At 50.3% G+C, this 27657-nt stretch overlaps 1 protein-coding gene and 1 pseudogene across 3 annotated transcripts in view; both read left to right on the forward strand.

The window, feature by feature from the left end:
* The window catches only part of PTK7 (protein tyrosine kinase 7 (inactive)), a 60039-nt gene that overhangs the window by 9424 nt on the left and 22958 nt on the right, over nucleotides 1-27657 (forward strand). For both annotated transcript variants that reach the window (XM_004267570.4, XM_049693666.1), the window contains exons 2-3: nucleotides 26567-26854; nucleotides 27240-27342. In XM_004267570.4, the coding sequence (XP_004267618.1) occupies nucleotides 26567-26854; nucleotides 27240-27342 (391 nt within the window). The remainder of the gene's footprint in view (nucleotides 1-26566; nucleotides 26855-27239; nucleotides 27343-27657) is intronic.
* LOC101288305 (60S acidic ribosomal protein P0-like) lies at nucleotides 12812-13891 on the forward strand (annotated as a pseudogene). The gene has a single exon (XR_001119685.3). The product of XR_001119685.3 is annotated as a 60S acidic ribosomal protein P0-like (transcript).

A 27657-nucleotide genomic window follows, 5' to 3' on the forward strand; every position in this document is an offset into this window, starting at 1 on the left:
CTTCAGTGTTCTGATTCTTTTGTAGCTCATCTATTAAAAAAACCCACAAAGATGAGCTGTTTCCCAGCTGGGAGAAGAAAGAGTAGGCTCCTTCAGGCTGGCAGTTCCATTGAGAGGTGGTGTGCTAGGATGGCATTTGTGATCCCAAGTTCACTTCCAGCCACCTGAATAACAAAACAAATCACAGACAAAGAAAACGGTTGTCTTACAGTCTTGCGGCGGGGGGCGGGGGGGGGGGCGGGGAAAGGAAATGCTGTTGGTCTTGGAGCTGCAGCTACAAAGAGCAAATCATTCTGTTTGGTTAATTTAGCAGATTAAACCAATTGTTAAACTGACCAATTTAAAAAATGCCCAACTTGCCAGCAGTTTTGTAGCCTGTGATCTGGGCTCCTCCTCTACGGTAGGGGTTCGGGCCTCCTGCAGGAGGAGCTTGGAGGGGAGGGGGGAATGCTGTGCCTTGGAACAGCCCTGGGGGCCTGGAGGAGGATCTCTGTCTTTTCTTTACCCCCCCCCCACCAAAAAAAAACCCTCCTTAAAACAAAAGGCTTTTATTTAGTAAACACCCGCTTGGCACCCAGCCCAATGCAGTGTCCTGAGTTGCTTGGTGCCGCAAGGGGGATGGGTGGGGAGTTTGCCTCTTTATTTCTGTGTAAGAGGTTGGGGTGGCGTCAGCTGCTTCTCAGCCTCCGTGCCTTCCCTTACTCTCTTTGCCTTTGTTTCGAGGGCCTTTTGAAGATGGTCCGAGAGATGCGCTGAGCTGGCCTGCTCTGTCTCCGGTGAGTCTCCACTTGAGCCTCCCCATGAGACTCACTTTCCCAGGCCCCCCAAATTTGCCACTGGAGACCCAGAAAGGGGGCAGGAGAGCCTGGGCCCAGCCGGGCCTGGGCTTGGGTGGCACCTCCCTCGGTCCCCTTCCCACCCGGCCGGGATCAAAGCAGCCTCCTCAGGGAGCAGGGAAATGCCTCTCCCAATAGCCCCACCAGTGAGTAAACAGCCAGGGCCTCTTGCAGCTTTTGAAGCGCGGAGCTTCGGCCCAGAGGAATGCAGAACATTTCATTTTAGGAGTGGACTTAGGTTTCCAGCGCTCTTGGTATTTGCAAATTTGAAACAAATGCCCTCATTTAGCAGCAGGCAGGCTGGGCAGTAAACGGGGGCTGTTTAAGGGCGTTTATGATGGTCACAGGTATTTGTGGGAAGAGGAACCCCAGCAAGTTTGGGAGAGGACAGAGGGTTTATGGTTAGGTGGGTTGTACAAAGGCCCCAGCCAGGTCTCCGGTGGAGGGTTGTTGTTAGGTGGGCTTTGCCATAAAAAGCATTGCTGCCTCCTGCCCCCCAGGAAGTATCTCCTTCTGGCAGACAAAGGGGTTTGGGATGGTGTTTAATCCCCAGGGTTGATGCTCAGGGCCTTGCCCCTCTCACTTGGCTGCCAAAGTATCAGATTTCCAATGAACCCTTCCTTCTCCCACTCCCAGAGCTTGAAAGGCTCATTAAATGTGCTTTATGTATAACAAGTTGGCTGAGAGCTTCCCCCCTTCATTTCCAGCCAGTTTTGTGAGGAAGGAGCTAGGAAAACCTGTTTTCCTTTTGTTGTTTTTGGAGGTAGGATCTGTGAAGGTGCAATTGCAAAAAGACCCTAATTTCAGGAATCAGCAAGCAAGTGTTGTTTGCCCTTGAAGGGGCGGGGCAGCTTAACCAAGGCTGGGCTGTCTGAGGCCTGGCTGCCCCGCGCCAGCCCCCATGCCCCCCGCCCCGACCCCGGAAATTCAGAAATCTGTTCAGGAACTGAGTTCTGGCTTTGCAGCTTGCTCCCCGAGAGACCTTAGTTCACTTCGCCTCTCTGAGCCTCAGTTTCTTCTTTTGTAAGATGGTGGTGGTAATACCCATCCCTTTAGGTCTCGTGAGAATTAAATGAGCTAGTACTATATTTCATGAACTCTAAGATGCTCTCTCTCCCCCTCCCCAGTTTCACTTCTTTGGTTGTGAGATAATTATGTAATATTGTGTCTTAGTTTAACTGGTACCATTTCCTTTTGCTGGAACATAAATAATGGTGCATCTTAAAATCAGTGACATCTTTGAAATTCAGTGTATGCAAAGGACTTGTCTGTCCTATTGTGAATACTTGATAAAAGGTAGTTAGAATGTGATTTAGTTACAGACCTGTTTTTGCTTCCTGTCTATTAGTAACTTCCAATTGAAGCTGTCTTCCTTTTAGTCTGGCACATAAATAACAAAGGATGTTTAAGACAGAAGGCCTCATGCTAGGTAATGTGGGAGGGGAGGTCGGGGAACTTCTAAATCCTTAAAAAGCAAGCTATACCCAGAAGATGAGGTAGCTGTCCCTAAGAGGGCAAACAGTCTCTTGTGGAAAGAAAATACCTCTCTTATGGTAGAGTCTCTAGTTATTTATTTATTTATTTAGCCACACCACCTGGCATACGAGATCCCGTTTCCCCAACCAGGGATTGAACCTGGGCCTGGGCGGGGAATTCCCCTAGAGTCTCCATTTAAAAAGGCTAAGTTGAGGGACTTCCCTGGTGGTCCAGTGGGTAAGACTCCATGCTCCCAGTGCAGGGGGCCCGGGTTCCATCCCTGGTCGAGGAATAGATCCCGCATGCATGCTGCAACTAAAAAAAAAAAAAAAAAAAAAAAATCCCGCATGCTGCAGCTAAGACCCAGCACAGCCAAATAAATAAAATATTAAAAAAAATTAAAAAGGCTGAGCGGGGAATTCCCTGGCGGTCCAGTGGTTAGGACTTGCCGCTTTTACTGCTGGCGCCAGGGTTTGATCCCTGGTCAGGGAACTAAGATCCCACAAGCCATGCGGCCAAAAAAAAAAAAAAAAAAAGACATAAAAAGGCTGAGCTATTCCGTGGGGGAGACTGGAGACTCACTCCAGGAATGGATTGTCTGGTAGGCAAACTGAGACAGAACCAGAAGAGGGTAATGAACAAGGCAAGGACACAGAGAAGCACCAAAGGGGGGGGGACACAGTAAATGCCAGGTGCTCAGAGGATGAAGACCTGAGGGGGGCATGCGGGAGACGCACAGGGGGTGGTAGCATGGGCTTCCGCTCACAGCCGCACAGTTGCATGGGGTTGATAGAAGCTTTGTGGAGACAGCTGGTGCTAATCATTCTGCTTGGTGCTACCCGAGCATTGGCTGGGTGGTGCCGTTCCCCCTCAGGACACAAGTGGCCCAAAGGCTGGGGAGTTCTTCCTTTGCTTGAGTTTTGGTTCATCTGATGGTGGGATGGATTGGCTGTCAGGTTGGGGTTTGGATGGCACATGAAAAGACAAAAATATGTCCCTTTTGTATGTGTTAGTGGATATCGAGAGCAAGCTGCTTTTCTTTTTTAGTAGATTGCTGTGTAGATATGTGTTTTAGGCACCTCACCTTACAGGAGTTTCAGAATGCATTCTTTCTGTGTGGTTGCCCAAAACTTTAACCCTTGGTAGGTGTGCCCAGCTAGGAAAGGGGCTGATTAAGGGCTCGCCTGGAGGGCAAGAACGCAGAAGTCCCAGGGTCTAGAGACTCAGCCCCTCCATGGAGTCAGTGCTCTTCTTTACTTCCTTTGGGAATGTTTTGAAGGAGAATAAAGTGTTGCAGATGATGTGCCTTGAACAATCAGGAAGAAGGGCATTGAGGTTAAGAAAATTCCAGTGCTCTTTTCAGGGCATTTTTGATGATATAAAAATGTATTTTGACAAAACTCTGAAACTTCTGGGGAAGCTGATCTTCCCAGCGTCTGTCCTGGGAGGCAGGGGTTCTTTTTAAACCAGGTCAACAAATTCTTTGAAGCCCTTTTTGTATCTCAAGCACCCAGAGCACTACCCGGGGGGCCCTCCATTGTCCTAAGTGTAACTAGTTGTCCAGTTTGAGAAGCCTTGAGAGGACTTGTCTGGACCTCTCTGGGGCTCCTGCCAGCTGCTGGCCTTGAGGGTGACGGCTGTGGCAGCTGCGTTAACAGCCGTCTGTTCTGGGCCAGGCCGCTGCCTCAGCCTTGGGAAGAGGTGTTGATGAGGCTGATGGGGCAACAAATCCCCCTGAGCCCCAGGTTGGAAGTACATTAGTTAAACGTTGCTCTCAGACTCCTGACAAATTGTTTTCAGTTTTTGCTGCCAAAAGAGAACTCTGAAAACGCGGTGTATGGGTTATTGACACTGTCTCTGTTTTTGTTGCTTCCATGAGGTTGGTGGAGGAGGGCGCCAGTCCAAGGGAGCTTTTCAGGTTCCTCTGGTACCTGACATCAGGTGAAGAGGAGGAGGGGGTGGGCATGTGGGGTGAAGTGCCCTTGAATGCAGGAAGTGTGGTGACTGGACAGGCCTTTGAGGTGCCTGGGACCAGCCTCTTTCATTAGATCAAAGAAATACCTTTTGTTTTTCTGCTCACACTTTCCTCTGCCCTGGAGCCAGAGTCGTAAAGAGGTGGAGTTGTGAGGGTCTGCATCTGGTAGTTGGGGTGGTAGGTGGAGGCGGGGCGGTGGGGGGGGTGTCTTCCCTCCCGCTGTGCGCTTCCTGCATCCTGCTCCCACTGTCCTGGTGTGCAGGGGTCTGCCTGGGCTAGCCTGGGCACCCCGGGCTGTGCTGGGCTGCCCTCCCGGTAGGGCCCCACCTGAGCTGGGCTATAAGCTGGAGAAACCAGGCGCACAGAGATGGATTTCACTGCAGGCTAAGTGTTTTGTTGCTGAATCATTTGCATTCATTAAAAGTAGCAAAGGGTGGGCTTTCCTGGTGGCGCAGTGGTTGAGAGTCTGCCTGCCGATGCAGGGGACGCAGGTTCGTGCCCCGGTCCGGGAAGATCCCACATGCTGCGGAGCGGCTGGGCCCGTGAGCCATGGCCGCTGAGCCTGCGCGTCCGGAGCCTGTGCTCCACAACGGGAGAGGCCACAACAGTGAGAGGCCCGCGTACCACAAAAAAAAAAAAAAAAAAAAAAAAAGTAGCGAAGGGTGAGTGATAGTGGAGGCTGCTGCCTTAGAGCCTCATTAAGAATTCTTGGGGCCGGGGAGTGGATGGGCGTAGCTCATTCAGAGCTTACTTAACTTCTGACTGCCTTGGGCATAGGCCAGCTGCTAAAATATGAAAAATGTCTGCCCAGAAGCCCCCAGAGCTTGGCCAGACTGCCCTGGCCAAAGAAAACATACACTTACAATTCATTATTTAGCCTCCTCCTGCGAGTTTGCTCGTGTCTCTTCCTCCCCTGGGACCTTGCTGAGTTGGGGGCACAAGCGGGGGCAGGAAGGCTCCTACGTATTTTAAGGGGAAGCTTAGCCGAAAGCAAGTGCTGTCTCCATTCACCCCACCCACCCCCTGTTCCCTACTGATGGACTTCAGGCTGTCTCTGAGGGTTTGCTCTTGTAAACAGTGCCACCACAAATATCCTTGGATCTATCTGTACCCTTGTGCTTGTGTACCTGAAGGGTAAATTCCCAGAAGTGGAGCTGCTCTGTCAAAGAATAGGAATATATCACAACTGGGTACAGCATTCTGTATTTATGTTATTTTTCTGGGGAGGGTGTTTATAGCTTTCATCAAATTTCTGAATCCCTGCTGTACAGTGGGCCTGTGAAAATTGCACGGGTTAAAGTGTGAAAACTAGTAAGCATGGTTCAGATGTGAGACATTGCTGAGGTGACTGGAGAATTTATCATCCAACCTGGGGCATTGTTAATAATTATGCGAAGACAACCTGCATAAGCCAGGGTTGTTCCAGGTAACTTGGGAGGATGGTAGCCCAGTGCCCACCAAGATCTCTTCCCCTGATCTCTGGGACCATGTATGTTCTCTCTTCTACACCATGGAGCTCTGAATTACCTGCTCCATTTTCTTTTCCATTCTAGCAGCTGTGGTCTTTTTGTTGCTCCCAACTTGATGATGAGCTTAGTAGGGTGGGTCCAGTTCCTGACCTTTGTTTTCCCAGATGCTCAGTGGTTGTTCAAGTTGTTCTTGGATTCCCAAGGCCAGAATTTGAGTCCTGGAAGCACTGTAACTTCTGAATTCCATTTCTCTTCTTTTCTTTTTTAAAAAAATATTTATTTATTTATTTGGTTGCACCGGGTCTTAGTTGCAGCAGGCAGGCTCCTTAGTTGTGGCATGCATGTGGGATCTAGTTCCCTGACCAGGGATCGAACCCAGGGCACCTGCATTGGGAGCGTGGAGTCTTAGCCACTGTGCCACCAGGGAAGTCCCTGAATTCCATTTCTTAATCTGCAGGATGACAATGATAATATCCACCTCATAGAGCTGTGGTGAGGGTCTAATGAAGGAACGTTTGTGCAGGGGTGTTGCAGCGTGGCCTTTGTTTGTGGGAGGCAGGCTTCAGGGACACACATATTGACATGTGTTGTCACTCCTTATTGACATAGACTTGGGAGCCCTTGAGCATTGCTGGCTGTAGATTTGTGTTTTCCACTTCTCCAGTTATTACCATCCCTTTAATTGCTCTCGTATCTATTCCCTCCCCTTTTATCCTATTGTCTGTGGCTTTGCCATTTCTCCCTTGGAATACTGCTGGAAAAAAGAAGTGAGTTTTTGAAGGCAGCATCTTTTTTTCCCTCTCAAAAATGTCAAGAAGTCATGCACTTCATGAAACCTAAGATAAAAACATCCGGTGAGTCTCAACAGACTGAGATAAAAAGGAAGCTGACCGAGAAGGATGAAGAAGTAATAAGAGGACTGGCCGAGATAATGAAGGAGTATGAGGAGACAAAAAATGCAATAGCAGAATTCAGTTTCCAGTATTCACTTTAAGGAGCTGAATCAGCACTGCAGTTAATCTAATCAATGTCATGCAGTTGAGGAGCTCTCAGATTCCAGAGGAAAATGTACAGTGAGATGAAAACGATGAAAAAATGTGATAATTAGAGAAATAGATTCAAGATTTTAAAAAGGAATAAACAAAGGATATACAAGTAGAATTAAAAAGCAAATCCTAAGAGGCAAATAAAACACAATACATATAACAAAGGAAGAATTGTAGTATTAAAACATAAACCAGATAAAAGCAGAGGTAAATATAGCAGTTAGTATGATAAACTTCAGTGGAATATGTCTCCCACAGAGGTAAGACAAAATTAAGGTTGAGTTAGAAAAGTTTCGTGTTCTTTACATGAGACAAACCTAAAATACAGACAGAGTTCATTTTATTCTTTTTTTTAACTTTAGACCAATAGCTTAATTTATTTCACTTATTATTTAGGAAAGAATTTTAAGGTTGTTAATTTTCTTCTGAGTACAGCTTGGAAATTAATAAATTTGAAATGAAAAAATATAGAATTGGTAAGTTCCATTGCTTCAGAAAAAACAAAAGAAACAAAACTTTGGCCAATGCAGTCAAGAAAAGGAGAGACATGGTCAATAAGCAAAGCAAGAAAGGAAAAAGAAGCTTTAACCTCATCCTGGCCTCACAACAATTTCTTGAGGCCAATTTCAACATACTAGGTACCTGGTAGATTCTGGGGACTTAGAGCAGGGAATGAGATAGAACTTACCATTTAGTGGGGAGGGCTTATGAAAATGTGTACTAATAATTACAGTTGTGGTAATTGCCATGGAAAAGATTTTTTAAGTTACAAAGGGTTACCATGTTCAATGCTGTGCTGAGAAGTCGATGCTAGGAGAGTATAAATTATTGAAATGTAATGAGCCATTAGGATGACTAACTAGACCAGTAACTATTAAAAGCAATTGAAAGATAGTGAGAAAATAAACAAAACACCCCCCACCAAACTGTTGTATCAGAGGGCCTTGAGGGGAAATTTTGAAAAATGTAGAAAATCGAGCCTTGTAGTGCTCTATAGGCCATCACAGAGCCAAGGAACAGATGGATGGCCACCCCGTGCATGTCACAAAGTTGATATGACCTTGATCCCAAATGCTGACTGACAGTGTGGAAGAGGAAAATACACTACTTAGAAATATTGGTATGAAAGTCTAAAGAAAATATTGGCAAATACTACGTTAAAGATAATGTACCATAAATAATTAGGGTTTACTCCAAAAATGGCATGGATGGTTTATTTTAATGTAATTCATCAAAATAAGAAGTCAGAGGAGTCACACAGTTACCTCAGTAGATGTGAAAATGACATTAGATACAAATTAACATCCATTCCTGTTTTTTTTTAATCTTAAACAACAGCTAACGTATTTTAAAATGAAATTATAGGGACTTCCCTGATGGCACAGTGGTTAAGAATCCGCCTGCCAATGCAGGGGACACGGGTTCGAGCCCTGGTCCGGGAAGATCCCACATGCGGCGGAGCGACTAAGCCCGTGTGCCACAGCTGTTGAGCCTGCGCTCAAGAGCCCGCAAGCCACAACTACTGAGCCCGCGTGCCGCAACTACTGAAGCCCATGCGCCTAGAGCCTGTACTCCGAAACAAGAGAAGTCACGGCGATGAGAAGCCCGCGCACCGAAACGAAGAGTAGCCCCCGCTCTCCCCAACTAGGGAAAGCCCACGTGCAGCAACAAAGACCCAACGCAGCCAAAAAATAATAAATAAATTTTAAAAAATGAAATTTTAATGCTATTCTCTTTAAAGAAGTCACTACATTAAAATAATAAAGTCTCTACTATTTAACATTATTCTGGAAATTGTAGCTGAGATAATTCTGTAAGAAAACGAAAGTCAAAGTTAATGCTCTTTGCAGGTGGTGCCATTATTTTTACATGTGAAACCCAAGTATCCACTGAAAACCATTAGAATCAGTAAGAGAGTTGAGTCACTTGGCCAAATACAAAACTACACAAAACCCAGAAGTTTCACTAGTTATCAGCAAGTAACCTTTTCGAAAATACAATGGAAACGTTTATCCCATTCACAAAATCAACAACAATAAGAAAACCCATAAAATACGCAGGCGTACAGCAATAGAATGGAAACTGTATGTTGAAGGAGTCAGTAAATAACACACTTCTTTCCTCTGAATTTTAAACCAGTGGATATAGGGAGGAAAGAAAGACAGACAGGAATTAGACAGATGGAAATTAATGTATCACCTTTATTACAGATAAAGGCTAGGTTGAGGAACAAGGCTGTAATCTGAACAGGATAAGCTTGTCTGATTCATCCCTGAATTAGGGTGTGTGTGTGTGTGTGTCTGCAGGGGGTATATTCCCCCTCCCCCAAGTGGGCAGGAGAGGAAGGATCAGAGCCAAACATACTCGGGGAGACATCACGCCTCCCTGGAACTTCTGGGAGGAGGTGGAGTGAGACTCCAGTGGTACCTCCTCCACTGAAATGGGGAAGAGTTATTCCTCCTTAAAACTTCCTTTGCTCTCTGAGCTCACCAGGGCTTAATTGTTGAAGGCCCTGGACTTCTAGGAGGTGTGGGTGCCTGGGGTGTGGCTCTTCCTTTCAAGGAAAGGGCACAGCTGTCAGCTGTTCCTGCTTCCACCTTCACTAACCGCACTGCTCCTTTGTGGGTGCTTCCAGAACACCTGGAGAACAGACTAGATTTCCCCCTAAAAGGCTCTCGAAGCAAAACAGGACAGTATTTAAATGAATTCCAAGACAGCTTTGCACCCAAGGGTGAAAATTCACTTCCTATCTATTTCCAAGCCCAAATTATGTGCAAACCCATTTTCTTCTGAGTAGTTAAGTAACATTTGAGAACAGGAAGCCTCACTGCCCTGTTCACTGCCGTATTCCCAACACTTAGAACAATGCCTGGCACTTAGTAGGCATTCAGTAACTTAATGACCATTCTCGGGGGGAAAAGTGTAACATGAAATGCAGAAAAGGCCTTACATTAGTGATCTTATTGATTACAAATTAATAAGAAAAAGATAACAGTAAAAATAAACAAGGAAAAAAGTAGACAAGGAAGTTGAATAGAAAATTCAGCTAACCAGTGAACATACAAAAGATGGCTTTATGTTGTCAAGAACAGACTAAATGTCTTAAATGAGTTGCAGAATAAAACAAAGTATTATTTTACGTCTCTCAAATTGGCAAAGATTAATAAGTATCAGTGTTGGTAAGGAAGCATAAATTGGTACAGCCTTTTTAAAGAGCAATTTGTCATTTATCAAAGCCCTGAAATTGTATTCTCTTTGGTCCAGGGGGAGTCCTGTTTCTAGGAAGTCATACTACAAGAAACATTCCCATTACCAACGTGCATAGGTGCCTGTACAGAGAGATTCAGTTGGGGCATTGTTTGTAATGGCAAAAAATTGAAAACCATCTGAATGTCCATGATTAGGGTGTTAGACAAATAGATTTTGGGTCACCGATACAGTGAAATAACATACGGTGGTTGAAATGAATGGGCCAGAACCATGTGAACAGACACGGAAAAATACCTGTGGCTAGCTGTAGGGCAAAAAAAGCAGTTTGCAGAATAGCAGGTGTTCATAGGTTGAATGGTGTCTCCTAAAAGGGTATGTTCAAGTCCTAAGCCCTGTGACCTGTGACCATGACTTTATTTGGAAATAGGGCCTTTGTAGATGTAACCAAGTAAAGAGATGTCATTAAGGTGGGCTCTAATCCTATGTGACTGGTGATGTCCTTACAAGAAGAGAAGAGACAGATGCGCACAGAGGGAGGAAGGTCACATGATGACGGAGGCAGAGCTTGGAGTGATGTAGCCACAAGCCAAGGAGTGCCAGGGATTGCCTGCAACCACCAGAAGCTGGGAGAGAGGCATGGAACAGACTCTTCCTAGAGCCTCCAGAAGGAACCAGCCCTGCCGACACCTTGATTTGGCACCTCTGGCCTCCAGAACTGTGAGAGAATAAGCTTCTGTTGTTTTAAGCCACCCAGCTGTGGTCATTTGTTACAGCAGCCCTAGGAAACTAATAGACCAGGTATGACGTTATCCCATGATCATGCCTTCTGTGAATGTACCGTGACAAAGAGCTTCTTCAGTCCATCTTCTAACCTAACAGCCACCTCCTTGGAAACGGGGACTCACTGTATTGGTGATTTTTTTTTGGTCCGGGGACAGCCTAAGCAGGGTAAACTTGGATTTCACCTCCTTTGCCTTCTCCACCCCTCACAAACCAGTGTCCTAGTGGCCTTTTGCTGTGTTCCCCCTCATCATCCCTTAAACTCTGAGCATCCGGAATTACCCTGAGTTCGTGTTTTGTTTCTGTGCTTCTTTTTCTATTTGCCAAGCCCTGTTCCTTCTTTTTTTGTGTTTTTAATTTTTTTATTTTTTGGCCACTCTGTGCGGCATGTGGGATATTAGTTCCTTGACCAGGGATTGAACCCATGCCCCCTGCATTGTAATTGCAGAATCTTAACCACTGGACCGCCAGGGAAGTCCCCAAGCCCCGTTCCTTCTTAAAATCTTGTTTTGAAGAGCCTTCTTCCAGGATGCTTCTCTGCCCCCTTATACCCTCACTCTGAGTTAAAAGCCTGCCTTGTGCACCCACCCGTCGTGCACCCACCCATCATGCTGTGTGATAATGTGGTAAAGCCTAGTGATTATGATAGGTTTTCCTTTGGAGCCAGATGACCGGAGATTTGAATCCTGCATTTGTCACTTACCAGCTATGTTACCTTGAGCAAGTGGCTTCACCTTTCTGTGCTTCAGTTTCCTCATCTGCATAACGGGGGTCGTAGTACCTACCTCACTGGGTGGTTTTAAGCATTAACAATGGGGTTAAAGCTCTCGCAATAGTGGCTGGCACGTAATAAGCGGTCAGTAAGCCTTCGCTGTTGTAATTATATGTTTACTTGTCTGACTCCCCCACTAAACAGAGATACTTAAAGGCAGTAATTGTATTTTTCTCTCTCCATCCCCAGTGTCTTGCAGAGTACTTGGCACATGGTAGGCATTAAATAAATGTTTGTTGAATTAATAATGATAATTAATGTAATTGCCGACCAGGATCCCATACTGGGCTCAACTCTGTTTGGATTCACATCATGCAGGGGCCAGTGAACCCACCACAGATCAGCTGGTATTTCCCAAACTCCTCCAATGGGCAAGGCGTCCACAGTGGAGGGGATGGAAGAGTGGACGTCCAGCCCCTGACCTCAGGGAGCTGAGAATCTGGTGGAGAAGATGGTGGAAGCGCACGAAACATTAACAACAACAATATTAGGTCTTAACCGTTTGTGGGAGCAACAGAAGAATGTGCATTCACAGTTAACTATTTCAGCCCTTGTTTTCCAAATTCTTTCTAGAGAGCTTCTTTTTTTAAAATGAATTTATTTATTTATTTTTGGCTACTTTGGGTCTTCGTTGCTGTGTGTGGGCTTTCTCCAGTTGGGGCGAGCGGGGGCTACTCTTCGTCGTGGTGCGTGGGCTTCTCATTGCGGTGGCGTCCCTTGTTGCGGAGCGTGGGCTCTAGCCGCGCGGGCTTCAGTAGTTGTGACACACGGGCTCAGTAGTTGTGGCTCACGGACTCTAGAGCGCAGGCTTGGTAGTTGTGGTGCACGGGCTTAGTTGCTCCGTGACATGTGGGATCTTCCCGGAGCAGGGCTTGAACCCTTGTCCCCTGCATTAGCAGGCAGATTCTTAACCACTGCGCCACCAGGGAAGTCCCATAGAGAGCTTCTTTTTAATAATGAAACATAGATCTGGAGGCTTCGTCAGGGTCAGATTTGATTTTTTTTTTTCCAGGTATACTTTCTCAGTAGGCACATAACATCTGGTTGTCCTCTGGAATTAGCAGCCGTCAATAATCATTGCTAGATCCAGTATTTTATTAGGGACTATAAAATGGTGATATTCTGTGTATCAGCTGGAGACTTCTATAAAGATAAACCGCCCCTTATTAACTGTTTGGTTACCCTGAGGTATAGCTGTTCACGAAAGGGAGAGTAAATGCTTCTTGACCAGTTTTTAAAATAATGAGCCTCTTGCCAGGTGTCCTCGAGTGAGTGACATCGTCTTTAAACCCTGCGTGGCAATCCCTGACGCACCGCCGTGATGCCCAGGGAAGACAGGGCAACCTGGAAGTCCAACTACTTCCTTAAGATCATCCAACTTCTGAATGATTATCCGAAATGCTTCACTGTGGGAGCAGACAATGTGGGCTCCGGGCAGATGCAGCAGATCCGCGTGTCCCTCCACAGGAAGGCTGTGGTGCTGATGGGCAAGAACACGATGATGGACAAGGTGATCCGAGGGCATCTGGGAAACAACCCAGCTTTGGAGAAACCGTTGCCTCACATCCAGGGGAACGTGGGCTTTGTGTTCACCAAGGAGGACCTCACTGAGATCAGGGACATGCTGCTGGCCAATGACATGCTGCCTGCCGCCCTGCAAAGTCACTGTGCTGGTCCAGAACACTGGTCTGGGCCCTGAGAAGACCTCCTTCTTCCAGGCTTTAGGCAATACACTAAAATCTCCAGGGGCACCATCGAAATCCTGAGTGATGTGCAGCTGATTAAGATTGGAGACAACTTGGGAGCCAGTGAAGCCCCGTTGCTGAACATCTCCCCCTTCTCCTTTGGGCCGGTCATCCAGCAGGTGTTTGACAATGGCAGCATCTGTAACCTTGAAGGGCTCGACATCACAGAGGAAACTCTGCATTCTCGCTTCCTGGAGGGTGTCCGCAATGTTGCCAGCGTATGTCTGCAGATTGGTTACCCAGCTGTTGCATCTGTACCCGCTTCTATCATCAGTGGGTACAGGTGGGTCCTGGCTTTGTCTGTGGAGACTGATTATACCTTCCCACTTGCTGAAAAGGTCAAGGCCTTCTTTGCTGATCCATCTGCGTTTGTGGCTGCTGCCACCACTGTTGCTCCTGCTGCTGCTGCTGCAGCCCCAGCCAAGGCTGAAGCAAAGGAAGAGTCGGAGGAGTCGGACGAGTGTATGGGATTTGGTCTCTTTGACTAATCGCCAAAAAGCGGCCGACTCAGCCGGCTTTATTTGTGAAACAAGGAAAGAAACGCTTACGTCTCTTACCAAAAAATAAAATAAAATAAAATAATGAGTTGGTTTTCTAGCATCCTTCAAAGGTGACCAATGGAGGACTTTGGGCTCTTTTTTTTTTTAATTTTAAAAACATTTTTTTATTTTTTTAAATCTTATGATTTGGCATTACTGGTGTCTTTTAAAAAAATTTTATTGGAGTATAGTTGATTTACAATGTTGTGTTAGTTTTAGGAGTACAGCAAAGTGAATCAGTTATACATATACATATATCCACTCTTTTTTTAGATTCTTTGCCCATGTAGGCTGTTACACAGTACTGAGTAGACTTCTCTGTGCTATACAGTAGGTTCTCATTAGTTATCTATTTTATATATAGTAGTGTGTATATGTCAATACCAATCTCCCAATTTATCCCTACCCTCTGGGCTCTTTTTTTTTGGCGGTACGCGGGCCTCTCACTGTTGTGGCCTCTCCCGTTGGGGAGCACAGGCTCCGGACGCGCAGGCTCAGCGGCCATGGCTCATGGGCCCAGCCGCTCCGTGGCATGTGGGATCTTCCCGGACCGGGGCGCGAACCCGTGTCCCCTGCATCGGCAGGCGGACTCTCAACCACTGCGCCACCAGGGAAGCCCTGGGCTCTTTTTTTTTAAACATCATTATGAACTCACAGATTTTAAACTTACCAGTGTGTTAAGGCCATGTAGTTCTTACCCTTATGAAGCTTAAAAGGTCCCTTCTTGGCCTCGCGGGAGCCTCTTCAAGCTGGCCCTGACCCTTTTGATGTGGCCCTGCTTGTCTTTGCTCATTTCCTCGTATGATAAGATGTTCCAGGTTCATTTGGCACATTTCCTGCCCAGACCTGGAATCAGGTACTTCTCCAAGGAAGAAGGGCATGAATTTTTTGGGATACTGGTACAATATTACCAAACCACTTTCCAGAAGGACATTATTATCATTTACACTCCCATCTTCAAGGCATGAGGACCATTTTCTCCATATACTCAACCAGTGTTGAGTGTTATTTTAAAAACTTGGCATTCATTTGATAGGGCAGAATGATTTGCATTTCTTATTTGCATTTATGTTCCAATTTGCATTCATTAGGTTACTGGTGCATTGGAATGTTTTCTTATCTTTATTAATCATTTATATTTGTTTTGAGAAGACATGCTGTTTTGACCATGTTACTGTTAGAATTTTAGTAGTTATTATGATTGATTTGTAACTGTGTATCAAGGCCAGCAGCCCCTTTTCTGTCGATTGCTAGAAACCATTTTCCTAGTCGGTCGTTTGCCATTGAGAGTTGATGACAACTTCTATTTTATGTAGTCAGATATTATCCTTTATAAAGCATTTTCCAGTCCTCTCTCATTGGGGACTTCCGGGATCAGAAAGCTGAACCCTAAGAGTTATCTCCAGGCATTAGTTGGCACCCAAACATTCACTGTGCTGTCCTCACCTAACTACCGTTGGGTCCCTTGAGGCCAGAGTCCTGCCTCCTTCCAACATGGTCTGGATCCATATTTTCACCCAGACAGACTCGCTGACTCTTCTTCATAGTGAAGGTGGGGGAGTGACTGAAACGATGAGCAACTGCTAATCCGGGCACTGCCTGGAGGTTCCCGGGGCAGTGGGCCAGAGAGCGCAGAGGTCCCAGCAGTCAGCTGTTTCCCTGTGGAGACCCGCTTACGTGACCCGCCAGCTCCAAGGCTCCATGGGGCAGCTGCGGGACAAAGTTTTGGACCCCAGGGTCTGTTCAGAACCTATACACCCACATGGCAGAGATTGAGTGGGTGGCGAATCAAACAGGGCAGCCGGCAGCTGCAGACGGTCTGCGTGAGAGGGGTGCCGACCAAGGCCTACACTGGGTGAGAGGTGGTTGTCATGGGACGGAGGCCCTTAAAAGATTAAAAAAAAAAAATCTTGAACATAATAATGACGAGCAAGAATGGCTAAGAGCCCAAACTCATAGGATACTTAATACGTGCCAGGCACTGTTCCAAACACGCTACATTGGTTAACATGTGAATTTACTTTTCGCAAGCCTAGGAGGTAGATACTGTTATTAGCACCATTTTATAGCTACAGAAACGGAGACACCGAGAGGATAAACAGCTTGCCCAAGGTCATATGCTTGGTAAGTGGGAGAGGAGAATTGAAGTGCAGACAGTCTGACTCCAGACTCTGAGCTCTTGTCGCACCTCGGTCCTGCCTGTACACTGTGAGCCAGGGCCTTAAAGTGGTGCAGCTCTTCAGACTTCCCAGGGGGCATTTTGTCCCTGCAAGATAAGGAGCAGCTGGCTTTACAGATGGGGAAACTGAGGCCTGAAGGACAGAGTGATTTGCTCAGAGCCGTCTGTGCAAGTCAGATGCAGGTCTTTCTGTAGGTGACACTCGTTTGGCATCAAAGTCAAACTCTTTGAACCTCCTAGGAACAGAATTGCTCTTAGACAGGTACAGGCAGTGGTTACCTTTTCCCTTTGAGAGGGCTGACCCCTCCGGGGTCTGGTGAACAGGGGGCGTCTTACTTAGGACTTTGCTGGGCTCCTGAGGGCTGTGGAGGCGGGCCTGCTCTCAGGATCTCATGGTCTGAGCCCAGGCTGTGGCCGTTTCTGGAAGTTGACGTCTTTGCCCTTGTGTGAGGAGCAACGGAGTGTGTTCCAAGAGCGCCAGGACTGCTGGGTCAGGGGTTCTGGAAGAGTTGGGTGGAAAGTGCCCTGCTGTCTTCTTGCTCCTGGCCTAATGGCTCAGACCATTTTTAGATGTCAGGAAGTGTAACAATATGGTACATTTATCTTGGTGAATAATGGATGAGCGCAGGGAAGGTACTGTATTTTTCCTGGTGAATTATTTACCAGGAGCCTCTAATTTGAGGCTCTCCACTATGAGTGGTCTGAATCGGGTGTATCTAGAGTACCTCCTGACTCCTCTCACTCCCCCGGTCTCCCAGCTACAGGTTTGCTGTAACCTTCCGTGTCTAGTGTTACACTGGGCAGCCCCGTGGCTGCCAAACTCTCTTGAGTTTGGAGTCCCTGTGGCCACTGGGTTGGGTGGCAGGAGGGAGTGGGGAGGACCCTCCCTACTAGAGATGCAGGGAAAGCCCTGTGGGGGGTTTACTTGGCCGGGGGTGGGGGGGAAGCTGGGGTCAATGTGGGGCTGGGGGCTGCTCTACAGGCATGGGGAGCCTTTTGTGTGCTTACGTGTGTGTGTGCACATGTGTGTGCTCTGGGTCTTTGTTTTTTTGTCCCTTTCTCTGGGTCTCTCTAGGACTGTATGTTACTCTCTGTCTCTCAGTTTGTCCGTGTCTCTCTGTTGATCTGGGTCTCTCTGTGTCTCTCTGTCCCCGTCCCTCCCCCCTCCCTCCCTTCCTCTGCTCCTCCCTCCCTTCCCCCGCCCACACCATCAATCTCCCTCCAGCCCCCTTTTTCTCATCTTCCTGTCTCCCTCTGTCTTTCTCCATCAGTGTCTGCTTCTCTCTCTCTCTCTCTCTCTCTCTCTCTCTCTCTGCGTGACTTTAGAGGCCTGTAAGAGGCACCTCCTGGGATGGAGGGGCAGCCGGTTCCAGACTTAAGTGAAGCCAGATCTTGGTACCTTCCAGACCCTGACTTCAAGATCGACAGAGTAGGCATAAAATAAACTTTAGGTCTTTGTCATTTTTTTGGCTGTTCAGTTATTGCATCAGCCACTCCTAGGGGCTGTTTTTTTCTTTAGCTATTTGTGTGTGCTTTATGTTTTATAACATCACCCCGCCCCCCGGCCCCCAAAAGTCAGTTATCCCTAGGCTTTAAGCATCTGGTAATGTGTTGCAAGTTTTTGGTGCTTTTAAAAATAACTTACAAGGAATTGTTTCTGTCTGTTATTCATCAGATTGTATTTTTTTCATCTGTTGTTACTGATTTGGAGATTGAAATACATATTTTGCCATCTTTAGCCAGAATGCTTTTTCAGAACAGCTGATTTTTCAAAAACGACTCTTTTTTGGTTATGTTCTTTTAAACAATAAAGGAGCAAATCATCAGTGATGCAGTTAAGAAATAAAAGAATAAAATTGGTTTTGTCTTACTAGAGAGTTTATATTTTAAGCTGTAAAGTGAAGTTTATAAGGAGTCTGATGCTTTGACTCTAATTAAGCAGCTGGCCTGCCTTCCCCTCCCCCTCTCTGTCCCCTGACCACGCCCTCCCCCAACTGGGCAAGCATCAGTTACATCTGAGTGATGTCGGAGCAGTGACCATGGCCACAGTAGTCGATCCCCACCTCCAGATAGCTTCCCCCTCCGACATTTTTCCAGCCACACGTGGTAGCAGAGGTGGCTGAGGGGAGGGCCTTTGATGGCAGCAGCAGGTCTACCTTCAGAAGAAGGCAGTGGACACTGTGCAAAATCCTGCCCCCCCCCCCCTCCCAGCAGCCTAGAGGCGAGGAGGGCACCCTTGCCTCTTGAAGACACTGGCTCTTCCATACTGCCTCCTTCAGTCGGGATTCTTCTCTTTGTGTTTCAGATTGAGGCTTAAAGCCTGGAGCAACCCTTTCCCTAGAGAGAAGGGTTGGTTTCCAGAAGCAGCTGTTGGTCAGACAGGTGGAGAAGGAAAGAAAGGAAGGCTGGGAGAGGGGCACTTGGAGGACTGTGTCCGGCTCCGACTCCTGGGCCCTGCCTTGTGCCCTGGCCCCAAGGGGATGGCCAGGCTGCCGAGGGCCACGTTCATCTCCTGCACATGTGTTCGGCATCGCCACATGTCATCGGGTGTGTGGTACACGCAGCCCATTGCTGCAGGCCCTGGGTGGCTCGTGCTTTCCACATCACACATAGCAAAGCGATGTCCTCACATTCCCCACTCTTGTCTGCTCCAGGAAGTGGTTTGCAGAGCACTTCTAAATATAAAAGTATGAGACTGCCTCTTTCTCTTATCCCTTTGGAACCAGCTGAGGACCAACCTCTTTAGTCACTTTTGGGGTTTGGTGGGAGGAGGAAGGGGCACGGGAGAAGCTGGGGGGGGGTGCGCCTGCATGCGTGTTTCCCCAGGCTCTGCTGATACCCATATGCGTGCCGGGGCACAGCATGAGGCTAGGTGCAGTGCTGGAGGCCGGGGCAGAGAGGAGGGTGTAGGCTCAAAGACTGATTTTCAAACTTTGGGCAGCTATGTTCAGCCACTTAACTTGTTTTCAAAAATTTCATTTGCTTCTTGCTTCCCCAGACCCAACAGTATGTTCTTCTACTGGGAAAAGCAGCAGGATGTAGGTGATGGCCCCAGGGAAGGCGCTTCAAAACATAGTGCCGAATGGAATAAAGTGAGAGACAGAATGAGAGATCATGCAAGATCATTTATATGGGTTAAGAATAGCTGCGCACGAAACAACATCACATTTGACCAGAGCACATACAAAGAGAGGACCTACCTGAAACAGGACAGAATGGTTGTTGGGGGGACTTGGATAAAAGGGAGTAAAGTGAAAGAAATGAAGAGCAGCTAGCGTGGCAGCGTGGAAAGAACACAGACGTGGGAGCCAAACAGATCCAGGGGCAGTTCCCGACCCTGCCATTACTGGGATGGCCTTGACCCCAGTTTCCTCCTCTGTGAAATGAGGCTGGTCCGTGTGGAGGGTTCTTTGGATGAGAAGTAATGCGTCCATGTAATAAGGGCCGGCAAGAAGCAGACGGTCAGAGTAGCTAAGGCAGCGCTGACTGATGGGACTTTTTGTGGGGACAGAACTGTTCTGCATCGGCGCTGTTCAGTACGGTGGCCGCTAGCCACGTGCGGCTCCCGAGCACTAAAAATATGGCTAGTGGAACAGAGGCAATGAGTTTTCAGTTTTGTTTCATTTTGATTAAGTTACATTTGAATAGCTCCGTGTGGCTAGTGGCTGCCATATTGGACAGAACAGGCCGAAGGGATGTTTTACTGTCTTTAGGAGCCAGGGAGGATTTTCCCTCATTGAGTGCAGTTGAGGCCACTCCACCTAAAGGGCAGGGAATCACGTTCTCCCTGCATAGGGAGTTTAGGGCGTGTGCCTCAGAGATGAGTAAAAAGAGCGCAGAAAACAGAGTCTCCCAGAGCTTTCTGAGCCTGTCTTGAAAATTAATAGATGAAGTCAGGTCCAACCAGTCCCCAGACTGTCATTTAGTTTGCCCTCTGCTTGCACAAGAAGGACCGTGGGAAGCTCACCCCCGGGCTCACCCTGGCACTGTTCTTGCTGTGGTGTCCCTGGGCCCCTCCCCACTGCACCTGGGAGGAAGACCTGGTTGGGGCCTGGGTCTGGGCCCACCTAATGAATGGCTGTGGAACCTGCAGCGAGTCCCTTTCCATCTTTGGATGATGAGGGCGGACTCTTTGAGCACACCATCTGAGCATCCCAAAAGTCTTCCTGGGCCTGAGCTCCTGGATCATTTCCCAGTCTCGTGGTCCAGCAGCCCCATTGCCTTCCCGCAATGTAGATTATTTCTGCAGGCCGCTCACTGGCGTCTTCAGGAGACAGCTGGCTGCTGTCTCTCTCTCTCTCCTTGGAGCTGAGAATGGGCATAGAAGGTGCCCATTCAAGCTCACCTTGAGCTTGCAGTCTAGCTTGGAAGATATGGCTCTCGGTCACAGCACAGGCGGGCGTATCAGGGGTGTCACGGGCAGTGAGCTGGCAGTGTAAGTGTGTGCCTGAGGCAGAGGCGGGATCTCCTGGGGAGACGGGATGCAAGCTGAGCCGCAGGAATGGGAGTAGCTCATCAGCAGTGATGCTGGGTCCCGGTTTGCGACTCCCAGCTGCCTCTAACTGCACACCTGCCATTTATAGCATCACTTTTAATCCCTCCCGGGGCTGGCCCTACATGTGGTGTGTGGGCTTTAGGGGCCGGCTGTGCAGCTGGAGGCTGGGGGGCAGGAAGGGGACTCTGGGGAGTGAGCCCTTTGTTTCTGTAACTGCCTCTCAGGCTCAGTGCCAGCGAATCCAGGACTAGGTCTTGGTGACTGTCCAGTCACATCCTTTCAGTTCTCTAATGTTACATATAATAAAACTACCTGGTGGCGGGTGGTGGTTGTCAGGGTCACCCTACTTGTGAGGGATTGTATCGAGACTAGAACCCAGGTCTCTCTACCCCATGTTCCTTCTGCCTGATCACACCACGTCACTCTGGCTGAGCTTTTAATTTATTGCCGCTTCCTTGGAGACGTCGCAGCCATCTGAGGGTTACTAAGGGCGAGAGATGTGTCCTAGGTGTGGCCCTCTGAGCCCCAGCAGAAGACAGGCTGGTTCGAGGATCAGGTGGTGTGGCTGCTGGCTGAGGAGCTTCTTAAAGCACATCTCCCAGCCGGTGTATCTGCCCCTCTGGGCTTGGATGCCGCCTGATACTGGACACGAGGACCCGCTTCTGCCGTCAGAGGTTGATCTTCCCCCTCCAGGGCCTCCCAGGAGTGGGCAGGGCAAGGCTGAGTTGTGGTTTTCATCTAAGGTAGAAGAGCTGGCCCGCTAGGTTGTTTCTGTGCTAATCCCTGGTGATTTTGTTCTGTTTCTCTAATCCGGACGTGGGAGCCTCTCCAGATATTTACAGTTAAATCCCAGGACAGGAAAACTCAGCCGGGCCCCTGGCTCTGCTCCCTCCCGCATGGCTCCAGGCGAGGGCTGGATGGCTTGTGGAGGGCTGCGGGGCTGCTGTCGGCGAACCTGGGGCCTTCTGTAGACACTCGGGAGATGGGGCCGAGGTGGGGGGGCAGCTAGAACTTTGTGCTCTGCCTCTGGGTCTCTGAGTCAGCTGTGGTGGATTTTCAGCGACCCTCTGAACCCTGATTTTCTGGGGCTTATCATCATACAGGGTTGTTGGTGCTAAACCCACATGTGGTATATTGGTGGTGGACTGGTGGTGGTGGAGGGGGACATTCCAGATCCCCAGGTTCACAAACCCCACTGCAGCATTTTGTGTTCCCGCCGGCCCAGGTGAACTGGGGAGGGCTTGCTGTTCATGCAAACGACTTGTTCTTACAGAGACTGAGATTTGTTCCTCAAAAAAATGACGCACGCCTATGAGCCGTGGACCCTTGGAGTGTCCCAGAGCAGCTGAAAGTGCACCAGTTAGACCCTGAAGGCCAAAGTCCAGTGGTGCATTGGCCCCTTGGGGAGGAGAAGTGGGGCAGGGACCCTGGTACCCCTGGGGCCTCTCATTTGGTGTCCTTAGAGTTTCCACATGGAGGGGACCTGTGAGCAGGGCCATCCTCGTGTGGGTGAGGAGGCCTGGGGCTGCTCTCTTTCCTGGAACAGAGCATTTGTGCCTCTTGGGTTGAGGGCTGTCTCTCTCCTGGCCTGTGTCCTGATGCTGTCACCCCACATGGGACACAGGAAGTTGGCAAACCTCTCCCTCAGGGGACCATATGCCCAATAGGAGCTGTCTTGGCCTGTGCTCTCGAGGTCATCCGGGAGGCAGGATGTCCCCACAGGGACGTGGGCCCTGGAACCAAGGACTGAGTCTCGGGGATGGAGGAGTCAGCTTCCTGCCTGTGGCTCGTTGGCCTCGTGCGTGAGAAAGGTCACAGTCACTCGTGATTACACACATCCGTGCAGAATGCCCATGCCCGGGCCACCCAGGGTCATCTTGGTACCTCTGCCTCGTGCCAAGGCAGCTGTCCGAAGGATGGAATTTCTTTAGTAGGAGGGAGAGAAGGTAGATGGAATCAACTGGTCAGGTTTGGCAGGTTCTGGGACTTGTACAGATTCAGGGGTTGTCTTTCCAAGACCAAGAGGACTGGTCTCTGGGAGACAGGTAGTTGAGTGGCCCAGAAGGTTACTTGGACCGAAGTAGCTGAAATTATCAGAGCAGAAAAACTTCCTGCTGCTCTCTGCTCTCCACAAAATCATGTTTACACATGTGTGTGCGCAGATGCACACGTATATACACGTGGGTCGACTGGGCCTGGAGCCCAGAGAGCTTCAAGGAAGGTGGGCACCAGACCAGCCGCTTGCTGGTAAGTGGGGGGCGGGAGTTGGGCTGCTGCCCACACAGGCCTTTCTCAGGGGGCTGGGGCCAGGGCGCAGGCAGAGTGAGTGTCTGCATGTAGATGGCTGTCGAGGAGCCAAGGAAATGGCTTGGAAAATGTCCTTATTGGGTATTTGCAGCGCCAGCTCTGCTGGGGTCGTGCCTGATGTGGGCAGATGACTCTGCCTGCCGGTCACGGTGCCAGTATTTCCTGAGCCCACCATGCCCTCTCTGTGCTTCGGGCTTTGTGTTTATGAACCCACTTAGCCTCACACAGCCCCTGAGTGGTAGGCTTGGGGTCCTCATTTCATGTCAAGGGAGAGGCCAGCGGAGGTGGCATTGCTAGGGAGCGGCAGGGCCACTGGCTGCTGCTATGCTGAGCGGCTTCCTTGAGGAGCACGTGGGCCAGGTGTTCCGTGAGGGTGCAGAAAGTGTCATGCATGGAGGACCGGACTCTGAAAGGGGGGAGGCTTTGGGAAGCCCAGGACCGGTGTGCTTCCAGAGCGGGCCTTCCCTGGACCACAGCCCTGGGGGCATCCTCAAGTCAGGTGGTGCAGGGACAGGGATGTGCTGGGGACTGTGCCACCTCGAGGCAGGTACCACCTCGATCCCCAGAGCCTTCCTCCTTCTCTGTCATTCAGCCGAAGCTTCTGAAGAGTCCCTCGCTTCCCAGCCCCTCCGTGTCTGGAGTCTGGCATATCTGCCAGGGGCTCCTCGGCCTGCCCGTTTCCCCTCAAACAAAACAACAGACCAGCCTCTCCTGCAGACCATGCAGATGGCCAGACTGGGCGCAGTAAACGTGGGTGCCACAGCACTGGGCCAGGCTCCTGCGTGAGAAGCCTGGTGGCCAGGGGTGTGCGCTCAGAGCAGGGGCCGGGGTCTTAGAGGAGGCCTGGTGGCTGCCCTCCCTGCCTTTTGTTACATCTAAAGTCTGCCCCAGCCAAGCACTAACCAGGACCTGCTGTGAGCTGACGTCAGGACAGAGGGCCCCGCGGGGTCGGCTTTGATGTTTCCCAGGCCCTGTCTTGGGGGTGCGGCGGGGGCTCTGAGTGGCAGTCTGGGAATGCAGCGTCTCACCACAGCTCCTGCAGCTCCAGCCCCGGGACAGGACGGGATGCTGGAGGCTGAGCTGGGGTCCCTCTGAGTCATGCCATCTCTTCTCCCAGCTCAGGTTTCTGTGGCAAGTGGTCTGTGGTTCCTGCAACCCCACAGCCCCTTTCCCTCCATCCTACCCCCCACCTGATTATCCCTTTCCCATCTGGGGTCTGAGATGGTGCTGGGCCTTGCCTGGGGGGAGCTTCCTAATATCCCTAAAACTCGAGTCCTTGGGCAGGATGGGTGACAGTGGTAAGGATCACGGTAGCCGCCCGCCGAGCGAGCTCATCCAAGACACTTCACACGTGTTACTGCGTTTTTGAGTCACGACGGCCTCATGGGAGAGGCAGAGGAAGCTGGGGCACGGTCTGTGTTCCTTACCCAAGGTCAGGCAGACCGAGTGTGATGGTCAGGATCGAGTCGGACCTGACTGCAAACGCTTAACTAACGCTCCTGTGTATGGACGAGACTCCTGGCCCCCACTGTGTCTGGAGAAGCTGAGCTGGGAAGTGGGGAGTCACCTACACTTTGAGGCAGATGATCTCTCTCTGGTCTTTGATGAGCATCTTTAGTTCTGGGTCGAGGGCCCCAAGATTTGGGTGAGTCACGTTTGCAGAGGCCTGCTGAGGCCTCGGTGCGAGGCTGCCCATCTGTGTCAGGAGTGGGGGTCGGGAAGTGTTTCGGATGCCCCTGTGTCCGCCAGCTCTTGCCCCACGCTTCCTCTGAGGTCACCCCAGTTCAGCTAGTGTTCGCTGAGTGCCTCTGTGAGCCTGGCGTTGTCTGCAGGAGGTGTGTCTAGCTTTCTACCTGGCTGCGGGGAGTGAGACCCATTCTGAGATCAGATACTTCCAGGATTGGTTTTGAGTTCCTGGACGGGGCTGGGAAGAGCGTGGGGTATGGAGTTGGCCTCCTTGGATCATGGTCCTGGCTCTGCCACCAATTAGCTGTTTGATCTCTCTGGACCTCAGTTGACCCACCCATCCATACTACACAGGGTTGTACCATGTTGCTCAGCGGGGGCAGGACCGCACTCCTGTGCAGATATTGGAACTGAGCGGGGTTGTTTGGGCTGTTAGGGTGACTGGGTGCAGATTTGCTAACTTGCACAGTGGGTGGGGTAGCCCAGCGTGGTGGAGAATTGTCCCATCCAGAGAGCCAGCAGGAACCCAATGAGAAGTAATGCGGGAGCTCTCAGCCCCTTTCAGCTCTGTGTGTCTTGCGGGCCGGCCCCTCTGGAACGCTGGGAAGCAGACCAACATCGGGTCAGCCCCTCCTCTGGCCCCAGCCCTGGGGGATCCTGAACTTGTCTTGAAACTGACTTTATGAGGAGACAGGTTCTTGTGCCGTAAAGAACCAACCCCCCCCCCCCGGCTCCGCCCAGGGACTGGGAAGGGTGCTCTTTGGGCCAAGATCAGTCTCCAGTGGTTTGGGATGGGATGGGCAGAACCCCATTAACCTCTTCCTTCCTGCCCTTACTGGGCCCAGTTTGGCCAGAGGCAGAGCCTGCTTCTTCACGTAGCAGCCCCAGGTGGCCTGTTCCTTCTTCCTGGAGGGGTAACACATCCTCCTCTGTGCCATCACCGCCCCCCCCCCACCACCTGCCAAACTCCCCAGGCGGCTGGTGTCCCGGGCTCTGCAGCTCTGGGCCTCTGCAGGGCGCCCACACGGACCAGGAACAAAGCCCGGTGTATTATTCCTGGCTTGGTAACTATGCCACCTGCGTGGCCCTGCCCTCCGCCTCCCCAGCCCATCTGCCACTCTGCACAGGCTCTTCACTCTCCCCTTTGTTTGGCTACAGTTCCACCTTTGATTGCAGGGCCCCTTCCTCCGAGGGTGCCCCCCTGACCCCTGCCAGAGCTGAACTGTAGCCATGCAGGAGGAGGAGTGGATTCAGGTGAAAACCTGGGACCACTTAGCTCACCTCTCACCTAGCACAGAAGAGCCAGCCTTGGCCACAGACGGATCCTTAAGGATGGAGAAAAGGACGTGGGGGTGGCCCTGGCATGTCTTTGGGAATAATGCCAGTTCAAGAGAATATTGGCTTCTCCTGTGATGGGATGGGTTCTCCCAAAGACGCCCCTGGGGAATGCTGGGCTGCAGAGTGGTCTGTGGATGGGATTCAGAGCCGCCTCCCTGACCTGTGGCCAGCTCTGATGCTGGAGCCTCAGCGGGTATGTGAGTGCCAGTAATCCTTCCAAGAAGCTCTTTGGATCATGATTTAACTTTGCTCAGTGTCCTGCATTCTGAAGATGGTGGGAGGGTTGCTTGCTGATGTTCCCCGCTCCTTGGTCTGGCATTTCCTATGATCTGGTCCCATAGCTCCAAGGCCCTCTTCCTCTAGGGAGTGTCCCATGTGGCATTAATCCCCTCCTTCCCCTAGCCCTTGGGGCTCCCTCCCTCTTCGGTGTTCTAGAGGCACCGACTGCCCACATCATTCATTTGGCACGAGCTTTGCCTTATCCTGGGTCCGCCTCCAGACTAGCGTCCTGGAGGGTACCGCATCTTTGTATCCTGCGGAGCGCCCAGCACAGTGTAAACGTTCCTCAGTGGACACTTGGCAATTGTGGTCTAATGATCCTTCTCACTTGCACTTACTGGACGTCTCCTGTGCACAGGACAGTGGGTGACCTGTGTTAGAACAGTGGCTGCAGCTCCCCCTGACCCTGCCTCTCCCGTGTTCCCCATCTGCAGGTGCCCAGGCAACCATTGTCTTCATCAAGGAGCCATCCTCCCAGGATGCGCTGCAGGGGCGCCGGGCGCTGCTCCGCTGTGAGGTCGAGGCCCCAGGCCCAGTGCACGTGTACTGGCTGCTGGATGGGGCCCCAGTCCAGGACACCGAACGGCGCTTCGCCCAGGGCAGCAGCCTGAGCTTCGCAGCTGTGGACCGGCTGCAGGACTCGGGAGCCTTCCAGTGCGTGGCGCGGGATGATGCCACCGGAGAGGAGGCCCGCAGTGCCAACGCCTCCTTCAACATCAAATGTGAGAGCCGGGAGCTGTGCCCGCCCCCTCCCTCTAGACCCTCAACTCCCGAGCCCTGCGGGACTCCTCCTTTGCCTCAGCTTCTCCCATTTCCAGTTGAATGGGGCAGGGAGAATGCAGTTGGGGTCAGCTCTCTGCTTGTGTGGATAAGAGGAAGTTAAAAAGTTTTAATTTTTCCAGAACTTATTTTTTTTCCCCTTCAAGTCTTGAACCCATTGATCTGCCAGATACTTTTGCAAATGGCAGGAGCAGTGAGGCAGTGTGCCCCAGTGTCCCTTGGCTCCAGAGCCTCCAGGTTCCATCGTTTCCTGCTTGTCCTCCTCCTCTGCTCTCTCACCCTTGCTCTGCCCCGCCCCTCACTCTGCAACCATGGCCTCTGCTCCAGGGATTGAGTCCGGTCCCGTGGTCCTGAAGCATCCAGCCTCGGAAGCCGAGATCCAGCCACAGACCCAGGTCATGTTGCGTTGTCACATTGACGGGCACCCTCGGTAAGGAGACACTGAGGGTGGGGAGGGAAAGGATTATTCTGGACTGATGTCAAGAGCTGTCTCCCCAAACTGTGGACTCTGCCACCGCCCCTGCCCCATGCTGCTCCACACTGGGCCCTGGTCACCAGAGAAGGGGCAGCATTGTGCTGTGGAGTGATCCTGGATTCTGGGAGCTGAGAAATCTAGAATCTCAGCCAGATTCTGCCCCTGAATTGTGTGCCTCTGTGCAAGTCACGGTCCCTCTCCAGGCCTCAGTTTCCCTATTTGTAAACTGAGGGGTCTAGCCCTGACCCTCTGATTCTGGCCCTCCCTGCC

This window comes from Orcinus orca, chromosome 10, assembly GCF_937001465.1.
Source record: "Orcinus orca chromosome 10, mOrcOrc1.1, whole genome shotgun sequence".
NCBI lineage: Eukaryota > Metazoa > Chordata > Mammalia > Artiodactyla > Delphinidae > Orcinus > Orcinus orca.